This window comes from Molossus molossus, unplaced genomic scaffold, assembly GCF_014108415.1.
Source record: "Molossus molossus isolate mMolMol1 unplaced genomic scaffold, mMolMol1.p scaffold_m16_p_11, whole genome shotgun sequence".
Classification (NCBI taxonomy): domain Eukaryota; kingdom Metazoa; phylum Chordata; class Mammalia; order Chiroptera; family Molossidae; genus Molossus; species Molossus molossus.
Genome location: NW_023425346.1, coordinates 85,491,469 through 85,514,396, shown reverse-complemented (window position 1 = coordinate 85,514,396; position 22,928 = coordinate 85,491,469). Strand labels below are relative to the sequence as shown.

General features: G+C 37.7%; 1 protein-coding gene across 4 annotated transcripts in view; it reads left to right on the top strand.

Annotated features, from left to right (window-relative positions):
- ERBB4 (erb-b2 receptor tyrosine kinase 4) overlaps positions 1–22,928 on the top strand; it is a 1,035,274-nt gene that overhangs the window by 721,200 nt on the left and 291,146 nt on the right. For all 4 annotated transcript variants that reach the window (XM_036253758.1, XM_036253760.1, XM_036253761.1 and 1 more), the window contains exon 5: positions 4,397–4,462. In XM_036253758.1, coding sequence (XP_036109651.1) covers positions 4,397–4,462 — 66 coding nt within the window. The remainder of the gene's footprint in view (positions 1–4,396; positions 4,463–22,928) is intronic.

The window sequence follows — 22,928 nt, the reverse complement described above, 5'->3', positions numbered from 1 at the left end:
AATAATGCTGATGTGCAGTAAACACCCTTATTTTAAAAGATTTAACATGCTTGCTAAAGTTACAGAAATATTTTTTTACAATACAATATTATTTTATATTTTACTTCTTTGATTGAACCAGAATGACAGGAGGCAGACATATCGATTTAAATAATTTTGCTACCACTGAGTTGAATGGGTCAGATTCTTATTTGAAAGCAGCATATTCCCGCATAGTTTTAAAAGAATTACAGTTTTGCAATAAACAATAGACAGGAATCGGAACCGGACTGGGAATTGGCAGACTCGGACGGCTGGTAAAGTCTTGGTGCCCTAAGGCATTTCTCCCGTTTGGAGGTTAGTGTCTGCCTAGTCCCTCTTTTGGCTGCCCTCATTTAAACAACGTACGACTGGAAAGGGGGTGTATAAAACTGAGTCACACTAAAACATTAGCGACATATATGATTCATTTCCCTCATGAAATCCGGGCTCTGGAAGTATCTGAGAACAGAGGACAGAAAGTGCCCAGTAAGATATTGGGCCACAGTTAAACTGTTGCTCTTTTTTGTTAACAGACAAACAAGGGACCCTCCAGAGGTCATACTCATCCTCTCCCCTGAAATGCTCTGAGCTGATTTCATTGTAGATGTCACACAGATAAATCACTGTATAAGGGATGAGGCAGACCTCTGAGCCACCAGGCTCACGCTGGAACTGTCCCCGCTCAAGCTGGCTTCCGCCTGCTCTCCGTTCTGAGCAGGGGGCTGTTAAGCATTCAGATTTATTGGCTTTTTTCCTGAAACCCATAGAAAGTGAATATTAGATAGTCAAATCTTTTCCCTTCAAAATAATGCTGAATTAATTCTAAACTCTATTAGACTAGTAACCCTGTCTGTTTCAGCGTAACTGCAATGCTTAACATAGTTCTTGATATACGGACATGGAAGGTACTCAGGAAATACTTACAGATGAATGGATGGAAGGAAGGTAAGAAAAAAGTTTGTGGGTTTCCCCTTCATTTTAGATAGATAATTACTAAGGAAACCCTTTATCTACCCTCTCATCTCTTGACACTTTAGTGCAGCAGAAATTTTTGGAACTGAAAACTAAAAACATATTTTAAAACATAGTAAACATAATAGTCCATAGTACTACACTACCCAATTGTATATAAGAATCAAACCAAGGTTGCAGGCATGAGTGGGTGGCAAATGCATTAATTCAAAAATAGCTCCAGTTGGAGATTTTGATCAAAGATGTTGACATTTACTTAATTGCAAAAACTCAGTGATGATGGTATTAGCACAAGTGCCATATATCGCACAGCTTGGAGGACAGATGCTGACCTGGGAGTCCGGGCAGATTCTAAGGGTCAAAGCTGCAGGGAGATGGAATGAAGGACAGGGCAGAATGAGCAACCGTTTATAGAAGCACATTCAGTGGTGCTGCAGTACATTTGGGGAAATAGGATTCTGAGATGGGTTCCCAAAAGGGGTGGAGAGAATATAAGTAAGAGAGTAAAATCACAGCACAGAAGCAATTGTTGGCTTCCTTTTATAGCAGTAACAGGCATTTCCATTTGAACATGAATGAAAAATGAAAACAACCAAACAAAATCCTATAATGACATACAGGCAGTCAAGGTTAAAGCATTTAAACTTTGTGTTTAAGGGTGGGGAAGTGGGGGACCCTATTTTACTTATTGCCAACTAAGTGGGCGTTGCCATGATACTCTGTCAAGAACCATAAACAAAGTTCAAAATTTCCTCTTGGATCTGGAAGTAGGTATTGGGTTAGTAAATTGAAACTACAAATATAAGAAGGCAAAATATATGTAATCCAATAAAAGGGGAACACTGAAATGATTAAAATGTCTAATATTACTAAGCTTTTTTCCCCCAGCTATACATCGTATTCTGGACATAATAAATAAAGCTATATATTTTATTAGCCCAAACACAATTAGTCAAGTCATAGAGTAAATGGGAGATCATCCTCTGCTTCAAATAGTTTCAGTACACCAACCACTTAATGGATTTTAACACATCTACAGGAATACATTAACATGAGCTGCTTCTCATAAAAAAGTCTGTGCTTGAAAAAAGTTTTTACTGCTTCCCATTTTATTTCACAGTACTTTCTAATTTCCACTGGTATAAATCAATTTAGATTTATTAGCTTTGTACAAAAGAACTCCAGTAGGTTTTTAATAACAATTATCATTATCACTGATTAAAGTTATATTGTTCAGGCCAGATGGAGTCCCTTTTCTGTCAGCTAGAAGGAGCTTGCATTATGTGGTTATAATGCGTTTAGATCTAAATAAACAGATGGCCGAGTGACAGGATATTATACGCTGGTGATGTCAGCGGCAGCACTTCACACACAGAATTGCTTTAAATAAACTCTGTGGTGGCAAGGATCCTGACACTTTTAAGAAGGTGACTGGAGTTGAGCCTAAGTGTTATATTAACTTGGAAATAGTGCTGTTCATTTGTAGAAGGGTAGACCATTAGGATGGTGTGAGGTTCCGCCTGAGAGAGGGTGTCTGCTGATTCTGTCCTTTAACTGTGAAAGCACTTAATACATTTACTCAGTCAGTCTCATAAGGGGGGGGGGGAGGGAGAGAGAGAGAGAGAGAGAGAGAGAGAGAGAGAGAGAGAGAGAGAGAGAGAGAGAGAGAGAGAGAGAGAAACTGCCCAGGTGTAAGAACTTCCAAGTTGAAGAGTTAAAAACTGTGGTTGAAGAAAAGATAGAAACATCTGATAGAACCCTGTTCCATAATTTTTGCAACATGTTATAATAAATGTCTTGAATAAGCATACACCCACTTGCAATTAATATTAGAAAATTAATAGAGAAGGTTTAATAAGTATGCTATAGCAAAGCTTTCATCTTTAATAGATTTTCATGTCTACTTTTCACTCTAAAAATAAGTCCATTCTCTACCATTGTACCCATAGAAATGTAGAATAGGCCTATAAAATCCAGAAACAGACTTCAAAGGAAGTTATTACGCACAATTTCTCCAGCTGATGTTCTTTTGTTGCGTCCTTGTGGGAAATTTCTGTGGGACAACTGTGTGCTGAGGCAGACACCCCTGGTAGCCACAGTCTTTGACAGGAAGACACCAGTGCTGACAGGAAAGGCTGGTGTTTGAAAATGAAGGTAGTAGCAATAATAATTTTAGAGGAGGATGTCAAATAAGGAAATTAAACTTTCTAAAAAAAATAGCTGTTTAAATGCTTCAACTTTTTATATAAAGATGTTGGCTTGCACGCTGGCCCTGTACACGGAGGGCAAAGAGGCTGAAGAAGGAGGCAGTCTCCTGGAGATGGCAGGTGGGAGGTATCAGACGCAAGGGCACTGAGAGATGATGAGCACCAGACGAGCAGACGTCCACACATCCCCTCCAGCATCTTAAATTTTTTTTTTTTTTTTTTTTTATCCTCACCCGAGGATATTGTCCATTTTTTGTACAGATAGAGTGGGAGGGAGAGAGAGAGAGAAACATCGATGTGAAGGGACACATCGAGTGGCTGCCACCCGCACGACCAACCAGGGACGGGGACAAACTGCAACCGAAGTACGTGCCCTTAGCGGGAACCGAACCCGGGTCTCTCCGGACCGCAGGCCGACGCTCTAACCGCTGAGCCAAACTGGCCAGGGCAGAATCTTAAAATTTTATATAGAGGCCTCAACTGGGTTCAGTCATGTATTCAGTCGAGATGGTTTTGACAACACCTTACTCTCTCAAGGCTGCACCGTTGAAACAGCTGCTGTTTTGTAGACATTAGTCAGGATGTACATTCCAAGGACAGGAAGAGGTGAGTGAGGATCCTCTCACTGCCCAGGTCTAGCTCAAGGTTCAACTGATGGTCACATCCTCTTCATGACTTCCCACAATTAAAGATAATCTAAATTAATGTATGCAAACTTTAACTCTGATGGTTTGTTACGTGTTTATAAGAACGTATTCTTGTTTTCATAGACTTCACCTTCTTAAGTATTGATTTAATCCTTAATCACTGTTGGTATCAGTAAGCCATGAGCTTCAGAAATTATATCCAATGGAATAGATCGTAAGTAATCATGATTACTGTTCAGTAATCAAAGTGAAACTTATTAATGTAAATATTTACTTCTTACTAGCTGGTAAAATGCACAAATTCATTGATTTCCTTTTTTTTTTTAAAAAAATAAAACAGTGAGAGGGTTTTGAATATGAAGGGGATATATTTCACTTCACATGTATTTGACATTAAGGTTTTGTTACTTAAGCAGGCATTTTATGAGCTACGTTTCAACTCTAGCATGACATAAACATCCTCATGAAGGAGCAGGAGTATTTCCTGGGAGGAGGTACTCCCAGTCGCAGAGCGAAAGATTAAGTGCATGTGTTTTTCCTCTTCTACAGGCGGGCGTTGCCATCAGTCCTGCACTGGCCGATGCTGGGGACCCACGGAAAATCATTGCCAGACCTGTAAGTGCCCAGCTCTTAGGAAGCACAGCCTTCCAGTGGTCATTTTAATAATTGGTGATTTTAATAATTGGAGATTTTCGGACTTCTGGTGATCAGAAACATGAAAATGAGATTTTATTTCCTCGTGGTGTATGTATCTGTCCCTGACCATTTTTCACTCAAATGTTTGCATGCTTTGCATGCTGTCATGCACCTTGATTTTTTTCACTTCATGCTTATGTGCATGAATTTATTCATATAAATTATGTGTAGTAGTGGTAATTGCAGGGTCAAGGATACGTGTATAAGAAATTTGATGGAGATCACCAACATGAACGTCTTGCTGTCTGTCAAGTGTGTAACAGTGTCCTTTGGCAGGAGACATGTCTGTGAGTGCTGTTTATCTATTTCCCGGGCGCGGTAGTGTATTATCAAACCTGGGACTTTGAAAAAGGTTAGAAGAAGCATAGTATCTCAGTGTAGACTAAATTAACTTATTTCATAGAAACATTGTTTTAGGGCAGCAACGTTGTGAACAAGAATTTTAAGCAGAATTCTAAAGTAAGATTAGAGGACTGTTTGAAATACGTAGACTCACCATAATATTTGTAGACGGTGTTTTAATAGCATCTTACCAAGGCTCAGGAGAGAGCCTCACTCCACTCTCACCGAACAAACAATAACTATTCAGAACAAAATGTTAGTAGTGCTGAAGGTGAAGAAATCCTGTAATAAGAGCAGATACTGACCCAGGCTAGGCCAATCAGATTCTCTCCCAGAGAACCTGGACTTGGGATCCCGAGATGCTGGCAGCACTAACATAGAGACTTGAACTTGAAGAGATATGAAACCTAGTAGAGGTTTCAATTTTGAACCATGTGTTAATGGGAAGCAGAAATGGCCAGTCTTCAGTGACCCTGAAGACTAAATCTGCCCCACAGAGGCTAATGGGAATCAGAGAGAGGGAGAGAGAGAGGGAGGGAGACCATTTTGACTGTTCCTACCTCCTGGTTCTCTGGCCTTCACGAGGTCCAGCTGCACTCCATCTTTGAGTCTTAAGAAACACAATGTTTTGCCAGGACATTCAAATGAGTTTTGTTACTTGCCATGAAGTGGGGATGAGAGGGAGTCTTGACTAAGAAGATCATCACACCATCGCTCATGTATCATATCATTAGCCAAGAGGCCATTTAATGCACCGAATTTTTCAGCATAGAAATTAAATTTACTATAATAACCTAAAATTGGCTTAGTGGTCACTGTGCCTGCTCCACAGAATTGATCAATTTAAAATTCAATAAACGTTTATATGTATTTGATATGCTCAAGTCCACATTTTAGAATAGTATGCATTTGCACAGATCTGGATAGTTTATAGAACATTTTCATTTTAAAATTTATTGTCATAATATCCTTATCAGGTAAACAGGATAGTTATCACGAACCACTTTTTACAACTGGGGAAATACAAGCTGAGAAAATGATTCAGGGAGACGTTAAATGTACACAGCTGATTCCAGGAATTTCAGCCTATTTGTCCTGAGTGTAAAGACAGTCAACCCTGTTTCCTGGGTACCATCCTGTGTCGTGCAACCTAGTGGGCGACAAACCAGGCTTCACGTCAGCCGGATGAAACAAATCCCAGTTGTTCCCACTTCCTAACTTCTTAAATCTCAGTTACCATATTTATAACATAGAAATAATTACACTTACCTCACAAGGCTGCTCTATTGGTGTCGAAGTCAATATAATAATGCGGTTTAAATGCTTAAAAAATAGTTTTCGGCAGATACTGAGGACCCAGTAAAGAATAGCGAATACTAAATAAACTGAAGGAGATGCTCTTAGAAAACAGCGTCCTTCTCGAATCCCAGTGAACGGAGGTGGAGGCAAAGCTCCTGCAGCCTCGCTCCACCTGTGAAGGGGCTGGCGGGTGGCTTGGGATGGAAGGAGCCAAAGCCCCGGGGTGCAGTGGAGGCTGCTGAAATGGAGGCTGGCTGCCCTTGACATTCCCTCCTGTTCTCCTTCCCTTGTCTGAACTACTTGAAAGGTAAATTGCTTATCCATTTTTAAAGAGCCCAACATCCTGAGGCAAAATGTATTTTGAAAGTACTGAAAGATGTATTTGCTTACTGTAGGACCTGGATTTTAGAAATAAGGTCATGTTTTTTTGGAGAATTAGATCTCATGGGAGATTCCGGGGACATTAAACCTCCGGACATACCACAGAGATATAACATACGTGGTAAAGAAAAAATGTTTAATGTGAAATTATCCAGGCTTCTTTTAGATTTCTGATGGTCCTTCTGTCCGTTAAAGCATATTACTTATCCTTAGGCCTACTTGAGATGCACTTAGCTCTGAATCCTGATAGAAGGTTTTACAAATCAGGAAGCATACATTGTGCAAGTGTTAAAAATACTGTGCTCTTGTTGATTGGCCACACGAAAGGACATCCTAAGGTCTGAAGGACAGTCTTAGATGCTTCACAAATGGTTTCTTTCCCTCTGACTGAAATCAATTCAGCTTAGTGGAGGCTTCTCAGGGGGCATTCAACTTCATGATTTGCCCTGTATTTTTAAAATTTTTTTTATGGATACTTATTCTTTGAGAGTCTTCATACATTAGGGAAGAAAGGTAAAGGCATTTAAAATCTCCTCACCTCAGCTAAGAAAACTGATGTTAAGCATAGTTTTCATTCATCACAGCATGTCAATGCTGACATCTTCCCACAGGTGTCTCCTCCTAAAACAGCAAATATGCCAGTAATTATCCTCAATGAGACTAAATAGATGATTCAGGCTCTGGGGGAACTAATCCATGATAATGAGTGACTTGTAAGGGTGACTTGAAGCAGAGTGGTGATCAGAGAGAGAATATCTCTGAATGGAGATATGGGGAAAATAACAATGCTGGTAAGATCAGTAAGCTTGAAGGGAGCCTTTTTTGAAGAGGAAGATGTTTAATTTTTTTAAATTACAGTTCACGTTCAATATTATTTTTATTAGTTCCAGGTGTGCAGCATAGTGGCTAGACAATCACGGACACTATAAAGTGCCTCCCCGTCTCAAGTACCCCCCAGCACCATGCCTAGCCATGGCAATACCATGGACTATCTTTCCCGTAATGTACCCTACGTTCCCATGACTACTGTGTGACTACCACTTTGAACTTTTTAATCCCTTCACCCTTTTCGGCATGTCCCCCAAAACCCTCCTCTCTGGCAAACACCAGTCTGCTGTGTCTATGAGTCTGTTTTTATTTTGTTTATTTTGTTGTTTAGATTTGAAATTATATGGATGGAACTAGAGGGTGTTATGCCAAGGGAAACAGAGAAAGTGGCAGTAGTTTCTAGAGAAGAAGTGAGAAGGAGGTTTTATGTTTTTAAAATAGATCTAGTGAAATGGAAGGAGAGTGTAGATAAATGGACAGCTTACTATGGACAACTTAGACACGCCGATGGGAATTTTAGTGAAAGTTTGTAAGTATTTGTCAAATTTAGTAACATTTTGAAACTTATTCTGTGTACTGGTTTGTATGCCACGTTGAAATTTGATTGCATGTTGAATAATTGAGGTGTGTCATTGTTCTGTTCTCCTATATCTTTAAATAATGTTCAGGCTATGAACTGCAGAACCAGCATCTATTTTTAATTGTCTCTCTAAAATATACATTATTTTTGTAAACAAATTTCTAAAGGAAAAACCTTAGACAACGGAAAGAATTTTATACATATTAAAAGTAAGTAAATAGTGCTTACTGTTTTACTTCACGATGCTGATTTTCTAAAGTGACTTGAATTCATCCTCCTTAAATTCTTTCTGCTGTCACAGCATCATGACCCTGGACACGTAACAGGACTGTTTTTCTCACAGTTGCAGTAGGTCAATGAGGAGCTTGTGATTGGACACCGAGAGCTGCCTTACGTGTGGGGAAGTAACTCAGACCTGAGTGTCCTTTTAAGCTCACTTAAATCGCCGCATTACTCCACAACACAGCTTAACCTTAAGGAAATTGATTCGGTGGATTAATGTAGTCATGTCAGGGGAGACAGACTTATCTGCTATGTAAAGTCTGAAGCTTATAGAATATTATTGAGCAGGCTTACTAGTAAGAATGACAACTCTCTCTAGTCGTGAGAACTGAGTCCTGAGGTCTGAGTTACATGGGTTTAAGTGTGAAAGAGATTAAGCTGTAAGAAATAAATAATAATGATTAAAAGAACAAAGTTATCTCTGTCCCTGCAAGCTATATAAAACACACTTATCTCATTTAAAAAGATACTGTATGTCCCTTTTATCTTTGAGCACAGTATCAGGTCAGTCTCTGCAGTCTCCTATTATTAGGCAGTGTGGATGTTTCATTTTACACATTCCTTTTGTCCTCCTAGACATGCTATCATCTCAGTTAGACACTGCAATTTTTTTTTTGAGAAATTATCAAAATATTAAAGTTTGATTCCCCTAATCTTTGCATACATTTTGCATTAAAGTAATTATAATAGTCTTTAACTGCTGGCTATATAACTAAAATATTCTCAGCTGATTACCACTTCATACACTCTTCAGTCTTCTAAGTTGTCTTACAGATGACATTTCTTGCTTAGAAACTAATTGAAAAATGACAGTGCATTTGACAATAGCATATTTCAACTACTGAAGTGAATAGACTACTCTGACCATTGAAATGTCTATGAAATTGATTAAAGCTAATACATTATTTTCACCAAAGGAGAACTTCTGGTGGAATGCACCTCTTACTTTTACAGTATTGTTTCTAGCTAGATTATCTCAAAAAAATTTTTTTAATTAAAAATACAAAAGCATTAAATTAATAGAAGTAGTGTATTTCTGTGTAGATAATTGTGAATGCAACACTTTACGTTATTGGCAAAGTAAAAACATGTTCCGAACAACACTTGATGTTTATTGTTTCAACACAGACATTATAGATCTTCCAAGGAAAACTTAGAAATTATTTAGTATTTTCTTCAGTAATTCATTAAACTTGTGCACAAACAAAATTACTTTCAGTCGTAATATGTTAAAACTTTTAGTTTAATAAAAGGAAAAAATAAAAAACAAACAAACAAACAAAAAAACATGGCCTGGCTTATGGACTCAGTTTCTACCAGGATAAACTTTAGATTATATACATATATACTTTTATTTGTTCTAAAAATATCTGGAACTTCTTTGAAGAGAATATTAAAGTCTAAGAAGATAATTATGCATTTTGGTTCTTCGAATTTTCAGCAAGTAAGAAAATGTAGCAACTCAAAACAAAAATGTGCTTTTCCCCCCGTGAAACTTCCAAAAGTTTCCTGCAGTAAAATCAAACTGAGAAATTATAAGTATAATAATAAACTAATTATACTCACATTCATGCATACACATACAGTTTGTGTAAAGTGTAATTGTATGTACAATCTTAGTGGAACAAATGTTGTTTAAAAAGAAGGTGCCAATGAAGTAAATACCCAAACCCAGCAGAGAAAGGCCAAGGGGGGCTCGTGGGGAAAGAGAGCGAGCTGACCCAGCAGGCTCCATCAATCAGGTAACTCAAGCCTTTGTGAAAAGCCAACATCTTTAATTAAAACTCTTGTATTTTACTAATAACTTTGCATGTTCATAAACCTTCTTGTTGATTTTAGTTATTTCCTATTTTCCTTTGTTTGGATTTGTAGTTTCTGGAGATATTGTAAAACGAATGGAAACACTACAATAGACTGATTACTTACATTTCTAAAATTATGCCCATCTAAAACATTTCCAAAAGAGACCCAGTAATTTACTTGTAGAAAATAAGAGAAAAATATTTTATAATATGCTGTTGATAGTGCTATAAGTTGATAATATTTGTTGTAATCTGATGACCTTTCTTGAAGACTTCAAAGAACTGTATGTTTTACATTTTAACTATAGGAGATATAGTTATTTGAAATGCTATATAAAATACAGTTTAATGTCATTCAAGAGATATTGCTTAATGCCATGCTAAAGGCTCAAGGGGTATAAAAAAAATACATAAAGTTACGCCTGTTCTCTGGAAATGCTAAGCTATAAGTTGATGAATGTTTGAAAAGGTCAAAAAGAACACTGGACTGGGGGCATCAGGAGAGTAGAGATGTAGTTCTAGCTCTAAACTAACTTAATTTCAAGGACCTCAGTTCCCTTAAATTTTCTTATCAACACAATGAAAATATTGAAAAAGATGATGTCTGTGCCCAGCTGCTGTGGCTCAGGGTTGAGCATCAACCCACGCACCAAGAGGTCGCTAGTTTGATTCCTGGTCAGGGCACATGCCTGGGTTGTGGGCCAAATCCCCAGTCGGAGGGCATGCAGGAGGCCGCCAATCGATGTTCTCTCTCATGGATGTTTCTATATTTCTCTCTCTCTCTCTAAAATCAATAAAGAAATTTTTTTTAAAAAAGACAGAAAAAAATGATGTTTATTCTTGCTTCCTTGCATAGTTAGGATATTTGTATGTGTGTGCCTGTGTATGCACTCGGTGATTAGCTATACATAATGTAAACATAGATATAGATATAGATATAGATATAGATATAGATATAGATATAGATATAGATATAGATAGTTTGAGGGGATTGTTTTGTGTCCCTTTGAGCCTGTTGATAGTGATACTGTCCTCTAGGAATGCCCGAGGCACTACCTCAGCCTGTACTACCTGTGGTGATCCCCCACAGATATTTTTTGGACCAGAGCCAACATTGTGACTGGACCAGCCTTTGTAATTTTCAAATGACAATGCTAATTATTCACAGGTCTTGGAGAGTACATAGTTCGCCCAGTGGCCCCACAAAAAGATCATAAGGATGGGGAGAGAGGAGGAGAGAGGGGGAGAGAGGGGGAGAGAGAGAGAGGGAGAGAATGTGGACACAGGGTTCTGCTCTTATTGAAGTCAAGTGTGGGGTGCCAAGTGTTTCACTGGTTCACTCTTTATTGGCAAATGTAAAAGATAAGAGCAGGAATTAGTGTGGAAATGGAAAAGCAGGATCACCTGCTTTTTGTCAATCACCTAGGTTTCCCAGGGTTTTTTATAAAGGGAACTTTATGGGTGGGGCGTGTCCCGGCTTCTTATCTAGGTGTTTTAATAGTAGTGTGTCAATAGCTGAGCATATGTTTATTTGTAATGGATATTTTCTAAAGGGATTTTTGGCTAGCTTTATCAAAAGCTTAATATCAGGAGCATACACTACAGAAATGGAAACTGGTGTTTGGTGCAGGGAGATAATCTTATGTAATTGGCAAGATTGGAGAATGAATAAATACAGCACATTGGAAGGATTATTGAGAGGAAATTGAGCAGAATAGTCAGAAATATCTGGAATTGTTCTATGGGAAGAAAAGTCATGTTTTCAAAGCATTCTGCCTTATATGCTTGAAGTGTGTGTTTGTGGTGGAACTCTTTTCGTGGGTTCCACTTTAAAATTCTGTATTATTACTGAGATTGTGGACTTGAACATTGGCCCTGGCTGAGTCTCAGTGTCCTCCTCTAAAATCAGTAGGTTGAACTCAGTCGTATATAAGGTTTGATGAGATGCTAAGTATAAAATGATCTTATTTCTGTGGTCTTTGCCATAAATTTAGTGTTTGAGTAGTATCTTAGTTTTTCTTAGTCATCACTCATAATTGTGTTGTTACATAAAATGACTCCAGAACAAATTATTTTTCAAGAGTGTAAAGCAGATATGTGTAGATCATTTTAGTTATTCAATGTTACATTTAAAATAACTTCTGGCCAGGCCGGTGTGGCTCAGTGGTTGAGCATCGACTCATGCAGCAAGAGGTTCAATTCCCAGTCAGGACACATGCCCAGGCTGTGGGGCTGATCCTCAGTGGGGGGCATGCAGGAGGCAGCCAATTGATGTTCTCTCTCAAGAATGTTTCAATCTTTCTCCCTCTTCCGTCCTCTTTCTCTAAAATCAATAAAGAAAAAAATTAAAAGAAAGAAAAAAGCTTCTAAAACTATCTTCCTCCACCCCCACCCCGACTTGGTCTTTAAATTGTGAGACACCTGTGGTTGATGACTCTTAATGTAAACACGTTAATGAAGATATATAGGAGTCTGCAAATTAATTTAAAACCTTACTTTATGATAAGCTATACAACCTAGGATAAGCTAGTTAAATATTTTTTTAAATATTAACTTCATCTGTAACACTGGGGTAATTAATTTGCTCTGGCCAATTATATAGGTTATTTCATATTATAGATTTTTAAAAATCCATATAACTCAAGTATATAAACTTAAAATATAATAATATATCCCCGTCAATGAACACCTTTGCCCCAACCTATCTTTTCTCATGAAGTGATTACTATATGATATCAAGTTTGATATATATGTGTGTGCTTATGTGTATATTTATTACATAAGCATATGTAAATACTGGGATATTGTTTTATAAAATGGGTACACTATATTTTATCACTTTTATTTTATTGAGCTTTATATTTTAAAAATCCTTTCCCTTTGAGTAGACACCAACTTCATTCTTTATTTAAAAACTGCTGCCAGAGTTCAAGTTATGGACTCACTGAAATTGACTTAGCCAGTCCTTACTAATGGACATTTAGGTTACATTGTAGTAGTCTCAATTACAACCAATGAACATTTTTTTTTTCTTTTTATCCTCACCCGAGGACATTTTTCCATTTTTTGTTCAGATAGAGCGGGAGGGAGAGAGAGGAAGAGAGAGAGAGAGAGAGAAACATCGACGTGAAGGGACACATCGAGTGGCTGCCACCCGCACGACCAACCAGGGCCGGGGACAAACTGCAACCGAGGTTCGAGCCCTTAGTGGGAACCGCACCTGGGTCTCTCCGGACCGCAGGCCGACGCTCCAACCGCTGAGCCAAACCGGCCAGGGCACCGATGAACATTTTTAATATATACTTGTCTATATGTGCCATTTTTCCATAAGTCAGATTTCTAGAAATAGAAGTGTTTGATCAATGTGAATTTACATACACAAATTTGATAGAGACAAATTGCTCTTCAAAAATCTTGTCTCTATTTAGACACACACCAGTAGCTTGTATAGTTTTACCCGTATCAAAACTAGACATCTCTTTTTTTTTCATTTAAGAATTACTCATACAATGACCATATTTTCCTGTCTTAACTCATAGTTCCTGGATTATAGCTGATATACAACATCTTTTTTTTCAAATAGTTATTAACCATTTCTAAATATTTTCTTCAACTTTCTATTCATATTCTTTGCTCATTTTTTTTTTACTGCATTTTGCTCTTTAAGACTTTTTACACATAATCAGAGTGAATAATTATATATTATAAGTGTTTCCAATGACTCCGGAGCATAGCAGCGTGGACCCCTCAAGGAACTATACAAAGTCTTCATCTGGTTTCCGACTTATTGTGTGTTAGGATCTGCTTCTGGTGGAGAAGATGGACTCTGGTGATCTCATGGCACTCATCTCTCTCTCGCTCTCATCTATGTACATGCAACGGTTGGCAAGAGTAGGTTTACCATTGTGAGTACTTGAAACGTGGTTTTGTATTTATTAGTCATTGTATTATTTTCCATACCAACAATTGTAAATCTACCTTTGCCTACCCCTGTGTATATATAATATAGATCGCCCTTTTATCTCTACATGTGGATGTATGTTGCTGGTTTATATTATTGTGTTATATATGTAACACAACGAGCACAGTATTTTTGAAACACTCCAGTGTCTCCTCATCATAGGTTGTTGGCATACTTACTTGTATATAATTATTTGCAAGCATTTATTAATGCTTTTAAAGTGCCAGGTACTGTGTGGGGATTTAAAGATAAAAGGTGAATACTAAGGGCTTGTGACTTCAACATTTCATATTCGTGTGATAGTCACAGAAGTACTGAATTATAATACAATGTCTCTATGACAGGAAGTGAGGTCACTAAGCGGGCGGTGGGAAGTCGAAGCTGGCTAAGGAGTTCAAGGCAAGGGATTTGGGGCAGGGTGAGCAGAGGAGATTTTAATTGAGTTGACCCTTGAAGAATGTATAGATATCAGACATGCAGAGAACGGGTCTAGAGGATGCCACATAAAGAACCAGGATGAGAGGGAGACAATTTAAGAGGTAGACAATAGATTTTTTAAAATATGTTTTTAAGTGATTTTTAGATAGAGAGGAAGGGAGAGAGAGATAGCAACATCGATGTATGAGAGAAACATAGATCAGTTGTTTCCCACACTCCCCCTACTGGGGATTGAGCCTCCAACCCCACTGGGCATCCAGCTGGGACCTCTCAGTCCATGGGACTACGTTCAGTCCACTGAGCCACACTGCCTGGGAGACAGTAGAATTTTCAATAAAGCTTGGTAGTCAGCTGATTTGGCTATGAAGAAAAAGAGAAGAGAAATTTGGGATGAGTTCCAAGATTTGAGCAATTGAATCAATGATGGATGTAGTCACAGAGACAGGATATAGAAGGAGAATAGTATTGTGGCTGAATTGAGGATGGTAATAAAGGAGCTTAGTTATGCTTTTAATAAATCTTAGATATCCCTCAATTATCCAAGTAGAACTTATCAGTAAATAATTAGTTACTAATTAGAAACTAATGTGAGAAATTTTGAGGTATCCTGAAAACGGGCTGGTGATATATATATTTGAGACAGAACAGAAAATGTGTGGTATAGATGACTCATAAAATGCTTGGCTTTCTGAAAGTAATGAACAGCATGAGATAAAGTGAGAATTAGTGTTTATTTATTTTTTTAAATATGAGTCTTGAAAATGGGCTGTGAAGAAATGTTCGGCCCGGCCGGTATAGCTCAGTGGTTGAGCATCTACCCATGCAACTGGAGCTCACTGGTTCGATTCCCAGTCAGGGCACATGCCCAGGTTGTGGGCCCAATCCTCAGTGCGGGGCAAGCAGGAGGCAGCCAATCAATGTTCTCTCTCATAGATGTTTCTAACTCTCTCTCCCTCTCTCCCTCTCCCTTCCTCTCTCTTTAAGATCAATAAAGAAAGAAAGTTAAAAAAAAAAAAGAAAAAGAAATGTTCGGTAAAGAAGGAGGCTGATTCAGACGAGAATATAAATAATTGACAATGCAAACATTTAAACTTGAACATTAGGGGACTGAGCAACATACATATCAGGAAAAACCCAAAGCAGGAAAAAGAACATTCTCTTATCTGAGACAAACAAAGTGAATGAGTTTGCATTTTGATGGAAAAAAACAACATTTGATATCAGAAAGGAGCACAATTATTTTGCTGAGCAGAACTAACTTCTAGTTAGTTTTCTCGTACTAATGAATATAATATTTTTTCTGGCATTTCAGCATCATTTGTTATTTTAATTACCAAACTGATTACAGGACATATACTTTGCTGTTATGTTAAGAAACTATAAACTCCTGGCTGGCATGGCTCAGCTTGTTGGGCATTGTCCCATGTACCAAGAGATCACCAGTTAGATTCCCTGTCAAGACACATGTCCAGGCTGTGGGCTCAATCCCCAGTAGGGGGCATGCAGGAGGTCGCCGATTGATGTTTCCCTCTCACATTGATGTTTCCCAGTCCCTTCCTCTTTAAAAATCTTAAAATACTGTTAAAAAAACAAAAACAAAAACAAAAAACTATAAACTGCTTGGAAAACCTTGAAGGGGTTATGAGATCTCTTAGAGATGTATGGTATTATTTTGGATTAGTCCATAGGTAAGTCAGTCAGTTTCCTCATCGATGCATTGAGAAATTTAGATTAGATTACATCCATTAGTCCAACAAATATTTATGCATTGCTTACCTGATGTGAGGCTCTGTATTTTCCATACTAATATTTTGTGATTATTTTTATTACAGAGTAAAACAGATTTCATAGTAAGAGAGATCATTCCCATCTTTTAATATTTTGGATAGGAAACTAGGATAAGAGATAGGGTGTGTGTGTGTGTGTGTTTACTGCCAAGTCTGGATGTAGAGATGGGTGGTCTACTATAATGTGAGGCAATTTTGAAAAGTTGAATGTCTCCTCATTTCTTGGTTTGTTCCAGGTCCAGAATATGATTTCATTTTTTGTATTACTTTATCTCCAGCATATCACTTATTTGTGTACTATAAGGTGCAACCTTTAATTTTTATGTAAAAAATATTTTAAAACTCTGCAGTGGTTCCTCCTTTAGATTTATATGCTGTTTTTTTTTTTTTCTCCTCACCTGAGGGCATTTTTTGATATTTTGTTCAGAGAGAAACATCGACGTGAAAAGGACACATCGAGTGGTTGCCACCCGCACAACCCAACCAGGGCTGGGGACAAACTGCAACCGAGATACGTGCCCTTAGCGGGAACCGAACCCAGGTCTCTCTGGACTGCAAGCCGATGCTCTAACCGCTGAACCAAACTGGCCAGGGTGATATATGCTTCTTTTATTATCCTAAAACCTATATATAGTCCTGACCAGTTTGGCTCAGCGGTTGGAGCGTTGGCCCCCAGACCAGAGAGGCCCCGGTTCGGTTCCCGCTAAGGGAACGTGTCTCGGTTGCAGTTTGTCCCCGGCCCTTGTTGGGTCGTGTGGGTGGCAACCACTCGATGTGTCCCTTTCACATGGATGTTTCTCTCTCTCTCTCTCCCTCCCACTCTATCTGAACAAAATATCAAAAAATGTCCTCGGGTGAGGAAAAAAAAAAACCTATATATACAGTCCCATGAGAGAGATGTAAAATAACTTATATTCACTTTCAAGGATATTTTTATAATTAATGTAAGAGTGCAATATATATATATTTTAATCCTGAGTCACAGACATTGGTGATGTTAATTGCCTATTTATAAGGGAGAATTTCCCTGGTGGCCAAGAGTGTAGTTTAAAATCAAGTTTAAGTTCTCTCAGTGAATCATTGACATGCCTTTAAAAAATAGATTAAATAAAACCTCATTAAATAATGAATAAAGCAGCTGGTGATGAAGAATAGACGAGGCAAGAGTCCTTCCTATTTCATACAACTAACAATATAATCATGTCATAGCCCATAGGTCATAAGGGATTTGTCTGGGACAAAGGTCAAACCTGATTAGTAGCTGCCAAATTCTGCGCACACTTTTGTTAACTGACTCTGAATGTCAATTTCAATAAGGCCTTTGCCACATCTTCTCAGCTGAATTAGAGCGGTTATGGCCCTTGAGATTATTCTATTGTGTTACCTGTGGAGGTGTGTTCCCCATGCCCTAGCCATTTCTCCCCAGTAGCTTTCACCAGACTGACTAGGAATTAAGAATAGAAGATAATCAGTTACATGTTCTTCTGTGACATGAAAATGGATATACATGTGAAAGTTTGGAAGGCCCAATTAAGTTTTTAATAATTCTGCTCGGCTAAGTTCAATTTTTTTTAAATTAATTATCTTCTCAGAGTTTTTTTTTCGATGTGTTAGTTCTTATGTCACTGGTTAAAATAATTAATAAATCTTTATGGCGAAAAGTTCCTTCCTCATCCAAGTCAGGATATGGCCTCATATATCCTGAGACCTCACTCTGCGTGGCAACAGTGGTTGGTTTAATCAGTCTGTGACCTCGTGCGAGATCAGAAGCACCGAGCAGTCGAAGACCATTTCCATCTCTGCCCTGCGTGCTAAGCACATGCTTCACCCTCCATGCGCTGTCCTCTCACAAATGAGAAGAGAGAGTCTTAGAGCAAAGATTTTGAAATTTTGGTTTATAAAGAGTACTTTTGAAAAACTTGGGGCTCCCAATAAAAAAATGAATGTTCCGCCCCCTTCCCCAGACTTACCAAATCAGAATGTACGAGGAGGGCCGTGCATCCTGACTTTAACTCTTCCTGTGTGATCCTTAGAGTCTGCCTGCTCCTGACACACGGAGGTATCCAGGTATTCTCCTCTGGAAGAATAAGTAGTGGTGCACAGTTCGGCATTTGTCGTGTTAAACCTGATATACTACATATTTGGCCTGCTTTAAAAGTAATGCAGATTCTGGGATGGACTGTGACCTTTATTTGTTACATTTAAAAGATGTTCTCAGAGGTCCTCTCTTCTTCCCCCTTTGACCCCGTCCTCCCTGCTCCCACCCCCTGCTGTTTTCCCCACACTATTGTCTATGTCCATTGGTTGTGCATATCAGTTCTGACATCTGTAATACTTTCAACAACAAAAATAATAAGTAAATAAATAAAATATGTTCTCAGTACCTTTCTAAAAGTATGTCACTCAACCCAAAGTGTTCATTATTTTAGTCAAAATTTCACCATAAATACTGGGTCATTGAACTAGGGGGTTCCTTTAGATAGCATTGCATCAAGTTAAGTGGATGCCTAAAGCATCCAGAAGAGATTTCCCTCAAATACTAACAAATAAGGAATTAACATGTCGATTCACTAATTCATTACAGTGCTTTGATCACTGTAATAGTTAATAAATTCTTCTTCACATCGAACCTAAATCACTTCTACTTTAACTCAAGCATTTTTCTTCTTGTTCAAACCTCCAGGTGTGTAACTGAAAACAGCCTTACATTAAAATAATTTCACTGAGCCCGGCCAGTGTGGCTCACTGGTTGAGCATCGACCCATGCACCAAGAGGTTGCCGGTTTGATTCCTGGTCAGGGCACATGCCCAGCTTGTGGGCCAAATCCCCAGTGGGGGGCATACAGGAGGAAGCCAGCTGATGTTCTCTTTCATTGATGTTTCTCTCTCTAAAATCAATCAAGGAAAAAAAATAAAATAATTTTATTGAAGTCTTATCTATTTAACAGACATGGTGTGTTTCAAGGACCCAGTGTGTCGAAATTCAGTCAATAAACAGCAATAACATAGGCAGCTCAGAGGGGCAGGCCATTGAATACTAATTGAAATAGAATGAAATAAAAATAAAAATTTATTACATTTGCTTTAGAATGTGCTTAGCAAAGGGACTGAGATCTTCCTAGGATACGATTTATGCAGATGGCCGCTGGGTGAGAGAAGAGAACAGTTTTCTGACAGTCTCATACTTACCTGAAGTTTTTGCTTTCTGGATCTGCCAAGCAGTATTTCTACTCCCACGCTAGGACTCTTTCCTCCCAGATCTTTCTACCTGCTGGCACATTAATTTGGTTTGTTTGATATGCCAATTGGTGATAGAGGACTTAAAACAAATAGGAAATTAAAGCAAGAGGTCAGTGGGATTAAGTTTCAAGACATAATTAATCAATCAAATGGTGTAAATAAACTAGAGTGTTCCCCATTTTGACTGGGTAGGATAATAGCCCTCAGCTCTAATTGCATGTTGGAATCACCTGGGGAGTTTATGGAAAGTATGAAATCCTTGCTGGGCCAGCGTGGCTCAGCGGATGGAGCCTCATTCCATGGACCGAGAGGTCCTGGTTTGATTCCCGGTCAGGGTTGCACAAACGATCCCCAGTGGGGGCGTGGAGGAGGCAGCCAGTCAATGTTTCTCTCTCATGTTAATGTTTCTATTTCTCTCTCCCTTCCTCTCTAAATAAATGAGTAAATAAATATATATAAATTAAGTCCTAGAATATGGCAGGTAGTTCTGACTTAATAGGAAGTAGGTGATTCCTGGGCATTTTTGTTGAGTACTCTATATCCTGCTACTCAAAATGAGGTCTGTGATCCAGAGAGACATTACCTGGGAGCTTGTTCGAATAGAATATCTTGGGTCTTACTGATATGGACTGCATCAAAATTTTCAATGATCCAAGAACCTCCATGTTAAAGTTTGAAACCTCTCCTATTAGATGGTCTAATACATAGCCTATTTCCGAACCAATGGGTAGAGGAAGGGACGTGAACCAAAGGGCACGGGCATGAGAAGATGAAGGATGTGAAGAAGGAGGAAGGGGAAAGGAGGGAAGAAAAGTGGTCTGATGACAAACATGGGAGAAGACACTGAGACCGCCCTCGTCTTGCCTTGCTCTTGTGTCTCATTGATGAATGCTCTTTATCCTGTTTGCAACTCACAGAAAGCAATGGTACACATTTGATTAGCAAAATGCCAAAGTTCTTTAAATAAAATAAATGTGTTCTAAGGTAGTAACTCTAAGTGTGGTTATTGTTATAGTTAAAGAAGTAGTTGAGCCATTGTTTTTGTTAGTGAGATGCTGATATGACAAAGCTACTTAGAAATACTTTAATTTTTTGAGGTGATGGATATTCTCCCAGAAGTATCCCCTTACTATGGAATATTGGATTTCTTAAACTACACATCTGATTCCTATGCATGTTTTGATGAATTCCCATTTCCGATTTCAAGTTTACTCACCCTAATATAATAAACATTTAACCTCCCAGGTTTTTACCTTTTGTATTAAATAATCACAGTTAGTGATGTACCACTGATGAATAAGCTAATTAATATTTGACCCAAATATTTTAATGTATCCAATGGAGCAATTTAGAAAGGATACTAAATACAGGGGAAAATGCTAATGCATTAATATTCAAGCAAGGATGGAAATTAATATAACCAAAACAATTATAAGTTAATGTTCCTATCAAAGTTAAGTCATCTCATTGATTTCAGAAACTTTTTTGTTTTGTGTTTTCATTATAATAATATACGAGTATAGTTTGATGTGTTTAATTCATAGTAAGTAATATTTATTAACCAACTAATGCCATTAAATAGATTGCATAGAGACAATGTTTTCTTTCTAAAAACAAATCTCACATAACAATGTAACAAAATGTTTCTTAACTATGTCAATCACTATATAGAGATTAAGCATATTTTGTCCTTTTTGCTTACTTAAATTATTATATGTCAAGCAACCACTTCCAAAAAAAGGTTTCATGCTTATAGAACTTTCAGTTGGAGTTAGGCATGTGAAAACCATGGTGGAAAATGTTTTGTTTTGTTTTTTTAGTGTTGAATGTATGTTACTTTTTATTTATTTATTTTTAAATCCTCACCTGAGGATACTTTTCCACTTATTTTCAGGTGGAGTGGGAGGGAGAGACAGAAACATTGACATGAGAGAGACACATTGATTGGTTGCCTCCCGCATGACCCTGACCAGGGCCAGGGACCAAACCTCCACTGAAGTACATGCCCTTGGCTGGAATCAAACCTACAATGCTTTGGTCCATAAGCCAATGCTCTAACCGCTGAACCAAACTGGCCAGGGCTGTTACTTCTTATTTTTAAATTCATTTATAGACTGTGTTTGAAACAAATCCTATACTTTGTAGTTTAATAGTTTAAATTAAAAATTCTGCCCTACTGGTGTGGTTTAGTGACTGAGCATCAACCTATGCACCAAGAGGTTGCCAGTTCGATTCCCAGTCAGGGCACATGCCCAGGTTGTGGGCCTGATCCCCAGTGGGGGGCATTCAGGAGGGTGCCAATTGATGTTCTCTCTCATTGATGTTTCTATCTCTTTCTCTCTCTCCCTTCCTCTCTCTCTAAAATCAATAAAGAAAAAAATTTTTTTAAATTCTAACAATGACTTAGCTGTTTCTTTGCATGTTCCTCAAATGGAATGGCGCACCTAAGATCAATGTCTCCTGAAAAAACATGGGATATGTGACCACTATATAAAAGAAATAGCTATTTTGAAAAATTTAAAGTCAACACATGATTGAGTTATTTGACATACATATTTTTAAAAGTTCCACAGTATAATAATTATTATAGAACATAAGATTGTATTGTTAGATTATATTCGGAACATATTATTTTCATATTTAAATAGTATAGTCAATGAAAGGATCTTAAGAACCATTAATAAATAATTTTAAAATAAATTTATGGTTAATCATTTGTATAAATATTATCTACACTAATTTCCTCATTTTATGGAAAGATTAACCAAAGTATATAAAGAGAAATAAACATTTGGCAAAGTTACCTTTAATCACTATAGAGATAAAAATAGAAGTTAATGCTTCAATGTTTGTGACTTGGATTTAAATATGATGTGATGTGACCTAAAGAATATGATTGAAGACTCACTTCATGCTGTTTTCCAGCTGAGCAATTCCTTTCCACTAAAAGCAAATTAATAGACTGTCCTGTGATAACACTCATTTCAAATCTAGTAATTTGTTTATTTCACATTTATCTGCTATTTTAATTAGCAGCTCTTACTACATAAAAAAAGCCTTTTTAAATCGAAAGAGGGATTATATTTAAATCTATTTTTTACAAAACTCTCTATTAGAAGTGCATTCTTTATATGGTATGGTGTACTAATTAGGATCTAAATAAATATACCACTTGGGTAAAATTTAGGAACATTAATGTATGTATGATATATAAATATAATGTGAATATCATTTATTTGTGTATATTTCATATATAATGTATAATGTATATGAAATATAAATTAAAAGTACATGACTGCCAGCTAGATCCTGGGATACACCAGCAAACAAAGTAAGAGTAATAAGTGAGTTGTGAAATACGTTAGGTGGTGATTGATGCTATAACAATGATACAGGAAAGAGGAGGAGAGGGAGGGAGGGAGGGAAGGAGGAGGAGAGGGAGGGA